We start from the raw sequence: 8,327 nt of genomic DNA, 5'->3' as shown, positions 1-8,327 counted from the left end.
GAGAGAGAGAGAGAGAGAGAGAGAGAGAGAGAGAGAGAGAGAGAGAGAGAGAGAGAGAGAGAGAGAGAGAGAGAGAGAGAGACCTAAACACCTTGCATTTATTCAGAGAAGCAATGTGATGAGGCAAAGGCTATAATAATTATTTGGACTAAAGAGAAAGGCATAAAACATCTAGGAAAAATTATGATTTGGAATATCTACAGCTTCTACAGATTCAAGATCATCTACAGATATATTTCTGGTACTGATGAATAGCCAACACACTACAGGTGCTCTATATGATGGTTTCCATGTGTATCCTGTGTTGACAGCTAAAGAAGGTATTAAATACAGATTATAAGAAATTACAGGTTAACCCAATGCCACTGGGGAAAATTAAGAAAAAATGGGGAAAATGCTGTGCCTATTTTCTATATTTTTTGTGAAATGTCTGCACAAAGGAGTCAATTAGTAGACCTTGTGACCGTACCTGATTTGAAATGGTGGGAAAAACGTATTTTTTACTAGTGATATAAACATTGATGGTGCTATTCTTATCATAAAAATAATAATTATTATAATGTTTTTTAACATTAGTAACAGCAAAATAAGATATCGTAAAATATTTTCACAAATCAAAGAAAAGGGTGAATGGGCGAGACAGGCAGTACTCGTAACTGGCTCATTGGTGACTTAGTACAAGTGTAGCCATCTATGTGTAAAAACAATCAAACAAGTACTCACAGTGGGCATAGCATGTTCGTACACATCATACTCGTCGGCAAGGGGTTAAGAACAAGTGAAAAAACTATATGCTAGCAAAAATACAGTTATTTATTACATATCCAGCCCCTTAGAATTTTGAGTGAAATTCATATTTTGCATGGACTTTCTAAATCAGAGTTTCAAATAATCTATTGTAAATACGTTCACCAATTATATTTCAATACAAAAATGCAATATGCAGGTATATGATAGTTTTTTTTTTCTAGTCATTACCTGGTACAATAAAGTAATAAAAAAAAAACACTCACTCACTTTCACTCTGTTATTTCTTTTAGTGTAGGTTCCGTGATTTGTCTACATGAGGTTTGGGAGGTGGACAAACATTTCCTGTTATATAGTATCTTTATATCCCCCTAACATGCTGCATTTCATCATGCAAACACATATATCTTTACAGTATATTTACTCTTTCAATTAATAGATATATGGAGACAGATAGAGGTACATACATATGTATGTATGTATGTGTGTTTCTGTAAATAAATAACATATACATATACAAACACACACACACATATATACAGCATATATACAGCATATATATATATATATATATATATATATATATATATATATATATATATATATATATATATATATATATATAGCTGAAGTCTGTTAGCCTTTGCAAGGATATAAAGCAAGGGGGTAATGGCACCGCTTGAAGGCGCCCTTTTCTAGCAAATACCCTTGTCATATACATACATTCTTGCCTGATCATTCTACCTCTTCTGAAACATGCACATGAAAATGCCTTGAGCATTCTATTCTACCTCAAACTATGCATATGTTAAATGTGGTTGATGAAATTTTGTCTATAAATTACAATGCTCCAATAGATATCCCGGCACCTGGAACCAGCTCAAGTTCTATCTTCTATATATATACAGACATGCCATCCCTGTGAGTTTAGTTTACTGATTGTCTTTACACATAGATGTCTCCACAAGTACTTAATCACCAAAGTGTCAATTACTAGTCCTACTCACATTTCTTGTTAACCTTTATTCTTGATTTTTCAAAAAATTATCTAATATGTCTTATATTGCTATTAGTAAATTTCATGACATAATAATCATTATCTATATAATGAAAATAACAGCATCAATACTGATAGCATTAATAAAAAAATATCTTTCTCAAAAACTCTTTGCCCAGATCCTACTGTGTGAAAGTCTTCAGTCAACTCACAAATTTGTTAAATATAATTGTGCAGTTGTTACACCATCAAATTACATTTTAAGTCAGCTTAGACACACCAAATCCATGGGAGTGTAACTGTAATAGAAATGAAACAAGCAACTGTGAGGCCTGACGTGGCTCCCTCATATAAAGGGTTTAATATGGCTTGTGGAATGTAGGGTAAAGGTGTGGAGGTCATGGCTATCACTTGACACCACCAATGTCAAGCAGACAGTCTACTGTTACATAAAAGAACAGTTTGCAAAGAGGAATCCAGATTTGACAAGAACCCTGTGGGAGACAAAGGAAGAAAATGAAGGAGAGAATTAGAGGAGATGAGAGTCTAAACACTTGGCAACCAAGGCCAGAGCTTTGGACACGTATTTTGGTGGAGTCTGTTGGTAGTACAGGTGGAAGGGCTGGGTGGGATGACCTAGCCAGGCCAGAGGAAGAGTGAGTGCTTCCTAGACAGAGTTGGAGAAAGAGAAAAGAAAAGAAAAGGAGAAGTGGAAAATATAAGTATCAAAAAAAGTCCCTGCTGGTGTACCTACTTAAGCAGTGCTATAGTCCTGCCAATGCTCCCGCCCCAGCAATTACTTGGTAATTAGCAAAGCAGAGTGAGCAGAACAAGAGGACTGGAGCCGACAGATAGTGTGTGATTAAAGAGTTGTTACATGGGTGTGTGACACGAGGATGTGTTGACACAAGTGAGATGATGTGACTACATTAAGGCCCACAGAGAGTTTAATCCCTTACTGACAGGTGAAGAAAATTTTTAAAAAACTCTACGCTCTGGAGATTAATGTCAATGAACTGACTTTGAGCGCGGGAGTTTGGTACATCAAGCTGAACCCCCGGCTCATAGCACTTTGGTGCGTTGCCATGGCGTACAGCTGCACTCTGCAGATTGAGCAGTTTGTTATGACGTCTCACCACGTGGCCCATCAGTAAAGGGTTAAGTGTGACATTTTCACAAGTTGTACAAGTACAGTGATAAAGTGAACAGCCTGTGTTCAGGAATCAATAAATGGTTAATTACCTTGTGTTTATAAACAGGAAGTAACCATAATAATCAGTCATTTTGTATTTCTGTGTATTGAACATGAAATGAAAGTACAAGAATCAATTTCATAAACATTCTTATGATTCAAGTTTAACCCTTTACCGACAGGTAAACTGCTCAATCTGTAGAGTGCGGCGACGTGCCAAAGCGCTAGGAGCCAGGGGTTTGGCTTGATGTACCTAACTCCTACGATCAAAGTTGGCATGTTGCCATTAATCTCCAGAATGTAGAGTCTTTTCCTAAATTTTCTTCACACATCAGTAAGGGGTTAAAAATCAGTAGTGTTTCTTATCCATTCTATCCACCTTATCCACACAACACTTCAATATAATGTAGGTAACTGTTCATAACACTTACATACACCTAATCATGACAATACTGGTACAATATCAAATATCTACTTTGATTGTGATATGCAAAAGATATTTCAAAATGAATATATAATACAGGCAATTTCTAATACTAGGATTTAATTTGCTTGAACGATCACTATGGCCTCCATTCCTTCTGCGATTCAGCAAAGCTCCACCACATATACTCGGCAACTTAGAGCTTGAAATTGGTTCCATACCTGAGAGCAAGGCACAATAATGTGTAACTTGCCAAAATATGCATAGTAAAAGTTTTTTCTTTCACTGACATTCCTCTAGTATTATGAGTATGGCAAGCAATTGAGTCACAGCAGGTAAATCTATAATTAATTGTGGGATTATCTTACCTTGTGGCATTAATATTCTTATTTCTTTTTTGGGTTAATGTTACTGAGAGCGACACACAGCGACAGAGGGAAATGCCATCGTATAAAGCATAAAAAATAGAGTAGGAAGCAATACAGGTACATCTGCAACGGCCTCATATTTACCGGGAAATGACGAAAATACCCTCTGCATGTCCGCAACACCCTCACACAGCCATAGTTCTTAATGTCGCATTTTCTGCAAGTTTGCATGAAGTATTAATAAAGGGAGGGAAAAGGGGGGATTGCCCCATGTCTAGGGAGTAAATAGATGGTATGAAGGGTTAGGTTTGGATTTTGGGTACCCATGTTATCCTGGATTAGGGATTTCATCTCTGGAGGGTTCGTCGCTCTCGATAACAAATACCCTTTTTTATATAATATAAATTTTATGTGTTCTTCAAGGACATTACCCTAGTTTTTTGTTTACCTCTGCGCAGTTATCATTTCCAGATTTACCTATGTTATTACGTGAAATGCTTTAGAATTCATTAACCTCTCGATGCTTTACCAGAAAACTTGCCTATTTAAATACATAAAACTGTGCCTTGTGAAATTCCTTAATATATTCCCACTCTTCCACCTCTACTTCCTCGTCCCTCTTTCTCATTTCCAAATATATCTCCTACAAAACCTTACAAATTACCCTTACTTACCCGATCAAATGAAACAGGTACTAATATACTCACACTAGGTATGTGAGGTGAATCCAAAAGGACCTTGACGTTATAAGGAAAGGAGAAAAACGAAAAATCTTTGAAGGTTCCACAAGCCACTGAGATTTCCTGATGTTTACGTCTACCTCGACCTTGAATCACCAACGTCACTCTTTCTTAGAACTTTTGTTATTTTGGTATAATCAAAGGGATATTTCATTATGAAAGATACCGTATATCTATGGTATTGTTGAACTCGAATTTTGATTGAGATATACACCTATCAAGAACTATTTATTGCCTCAATTAAGTTCTGTGGTTCTCCGGGATATTCTTCTTGGGTAAAGTTGGATTACTTTTTTTCTGTCGTTGGAAGTTGTAATAAGGATAATAATAATAATAACAATAATGATAATAATAAAACAATGAATATTCATAACACTAGAAACCCACAGCAGGTTTTGTGAATTCATATAATACACAAGCATATTTACGTGTTTTTTTTTTTGTTTTTTTTTCCTTATTTCTCAGCTGTTCATCCATGCACTGATCACGGGATGTGTTGTGTTTGTATCACTAAAAGAATGCTGAAAAAAATGTCAGCTATATGATAACAAATAACAATAATGCTATGATAATAAAGAAAAATCACTGTAACCTCAAACGTTGCGTCATCAAACATACTCCTTGCAAACGTTCGTAATTTAGATACCATTCTCGTATTTCGTTAATAAATTGATGTATTGTTAATTAATTGGTAGGATTTGGTCTTTTTCGATGTAAAACAAGTTAGATATTAAGTAAAAGATTAAATTATCTATAATATATCTCTCTACAGCACTTCCAATAGACTGTTCTTATTGTTTCTCGTCTTGAAAAACAGGTCACTCTTTTACCCATATTGCTAATCATTATAGTGCAGACCACACACACACACACACACACACACACACACACACACACACACACACACACACACACACACACACACACACACATACACACACACACAGATATATATATATATATAAATATATATATATATATGTATATATATGTATATATATGTGTATATATATATAATGCATATATGATTATATAAAAATATATATGAATCGTGAAAACACTCTACCGTGTTGATATTATGGTAGAAAAACCCACAACGTAAAAATAGATTTATTGAAAGTGAGAGAACACTATATATGTATATATATATATATATATATATATATATATATATATGCATTTAAATATATCTATTATATATAAATACACACACACATATGTATATGAACACACATTATATATGATTAAATATAAATAGATATTTATGTATAATGTATATACAATTTCATGTAAAATTATATACATGTATGTATTGTATATAGACCATATATATATATATATATATATATATATATATATATATATTTAACTTTATATAAAATTTTATGTATATGTAAATATACATATGTATATCTACATACATACTGTATATATAATTATATATGAGTATCATCATCATCATCATTTGGGAGCTAACGCCGGCAGGGGCGCATAGCAGCATCCAGCCTTTACTTCCACCTACGAGGGTCCCTCATGGCGAGCCGCCAGGCAAAGGCCCGGCCCATCTCTAGTTCCTCACGACAGGTTTGATCGATCTGCCCAAGCCACGACCTTCTCGGTCGTCCCACAGGCCTCCTCCACCCAGAGTTGTCTTGGACAGAGACACTCTGATAGGCAGGGTCATCCTGCAGGAATCAAACCAAGTGGCCGTATAGCCTGAGTTTGCGATCATGGATTGTGCAAGTAATAGGTCCTGTACCGATCTCACGGTGCAGCCGTTGGTTGGACACGTGGTCCCACCAACTGTACCCCAAGGATCGGTTACAAAAGGCACTACCATAGACTAAAACTGGCAGTATCAAGGCCTTGAAAACACGTAGCTTGGTCCTTCTGCACAGGTACCGGCATCTCCATATACTCTTGTCGAGAGATTTCATGACCCCTGCTGCCAGGCCAATCCGTACCGACTGCACAGTGTCTCCTAGTAGGCCTCCAAAATCCTGGATCTTGGTCTTGGTCCAGGAGATCTTTAGCCCCAGGGGGCTTCGCTTCATTGCTAAATGCATCAAGAACCACCACTAGGGTTTCCAGAGATTCAGATAAAATGGCAACATTATCAGCAAAGTCAAGGTCTGTAACCTTGATATTGCCCAGAGTTGCTCCACAGTGATTTTGGACAGTAGCTCTACCCAGTATCCAAGAACACAGAGCCTTGCCTCACGCCTGAACTAACAGGGAAGAAGCCCCCACCACACTTCACAGCACTTTCAGTGCCTGTATACAGATTTGCTATTAATCCAACAATCCTTGTTGGAATTCCTATTAGCCTCAGGATCTCCCAGAGTTATTCGTGATGCACCATATCAAACGCTTTCTTGAGGTCCATGTAGGCTGCGAGTAGCCCATGTCAGAACTCACGACGGCACTCTACAGTGATTCGAAGCGCCAGGATGCGGTCTATTGTGGACTTACCAGGAGTGAATCTAGATTGCTCCGGCCTTTGGTGCCTCAGCAGGTGGTCTCTGATACGTCTCAGTAGGATGTCTGTGAGTACCTTGCCTGATACACTGAGTAGTGTAATGCCTCGGTGATTGCTGCAGTCCCACCGATCCCCTTTCCCCTTCCAGAGAGGGATGACCACACCCCTCAGCAGGTCAGGGGGAACGGTACCAATCTGCCAGATGGCAGAAAGGACTGCATGCAAGCCCCTTGCCATAGGTTCTCCAACAGCCTTTAACAATTCAGCTGGGATGACACAAACACCTGCTGCTTTACCATTCTTCAGCTTGAAGATCGCCCTCCCTGACTTCAGTCAGGGAGACTATTCTCGCTGCCAGCATCAGCACCTGAGCCATGAGGACCAACAGACATCCCATCGCCAGCTCGATTGCAGCCGGGTACAGCATTGCAGTCACCCAGAACAATACGAATATCTCACCGAGGACAACTGTCTGCCACAGATGCAAGTTTGGCGTAAAAAATCTCTTTCACCTCAAGTTTATATACATCTGTAGGAGCGTATACAACAATAAGAGACATGAAGCCAAGTGAAAGCTTCAGTCTCAATACCATAATACGCTCATCGACTGGAATGACCTCTACTACCGAGGGTTGAAGTCTGCTGGAGATGACTATAGCTACTCCCTGGAGATTGTGGCCATCGCTGCGGCCCAACCAGTAATAAGTGTAGCCACCCACACTAATCGTGCCGCTGCCAGTTCTTCTCACCTCCGTGAGAGCAACCACCTCAACTCTCAGCTGCTTCAATTCCCTCGACAGTAGTGGTAACCGATCGTCCTGTCGCAAGGAATGGACGTTCCAAGCCCCCACCCTGACAGCCCACCTGAGGTCTAACCTAGGGCAGTCAATCCTGGATGCCACCCCTACCGACGCCGCCCCATATAGAGGAGGTTGGCTGGCTGCAGGTCCCATAATCCGCCTGCAGGGCCCCCTGGGGCTTTCCCCCACAAGCATCACGCCAGGTTCGCGGCCGCTGGGACCCAAATGGGATGACGGGTAACCCCCTCACCCCACTTGAGTCCCACCGGTCGGCAACCCAGAGGGACCCACAGCCCGCCGTTCTTGCTGGGTGGGAGGGACTTTAGCCCTCCCCCTAGCACCAACAACTATATGTTTCGTTGCCAATGGTTATCTCGGGGTGGCAGACTGGCAAGGCCTGCCTCCCCACAGCCGGCCATTAACCCCAGGGGGCACAGGGGCAGGAGTTAGTACGAAGCCAGGGCGTATCCACATGTCAGTGGGACATGACTCCTACCTTTAGGGCCTTCTGCTGCTTCAAGAGCCTCCACAGTTCAGCCTAGGACCGCAAGGTACCTAGTTTTCATGGGTGGCCACGAGG

The 8,327-nt window shown here is 39.7% G+C and overlaps 1 protein-coding gene across 4 annotated transcripts in view; it reads right to left on the bottom strand.

The window, feature by feature from the left end:
- Positions 1 to 4,569, bottom strand: part of LOC125029489 (cobalamin trafficking protein CblD-like) — an 18,509-nt gene extending 13,940 nt beyond the window's left edge. For 2 of the 4 annotated variants that reach the window (XM_047619400.1, XM_047619403.1), the window contains exons 1-2: positions 4,436 to 4,543; positions 3,873 to 3,945 (exon numbers count right to left, since the gene is read on the bottom strand). In XM_047619400.1, the coding sequence (XP_047475356.1) occupies positions 3,873 to 3,900 (28 nt within the window). In that variant the 5' untranslated portion in view covers positions 3,901 to 3,945; positions 4,436 to 4,543. Of the gene's footprint in view, positions 1 to 3,872; positions 3,946 to 4,435 lie in introns of all 4 variants that reach the window. The other 2 variants (XM_047619401.1, XM_047619404.1) reach the window with 2 other exon arrangements.
- Between the last annotated feature and the right edge of the window lie 3,758 nt (positions 4,570 to 8,327).

This window comes from Penaeus chinensis, chromosome 10 (assembly GCF_019202785.1).
Source record: "Penaeus chinensis breed Huanghai No. 1 chromosome 10, ASM1920278v2, whole genome shotgun sequence".
Taxonomy (NCBI): Eukaryota; Metazoa; Arthropoda; class Malacostraca; order Decapoda; family Penaeidae; genus Penaeus; species Penaeus chinensis.
Note: the sequence above shows the minus strand (reverse complement) of the source record. Positions and strands in the feature narration are given on the sequence as shown.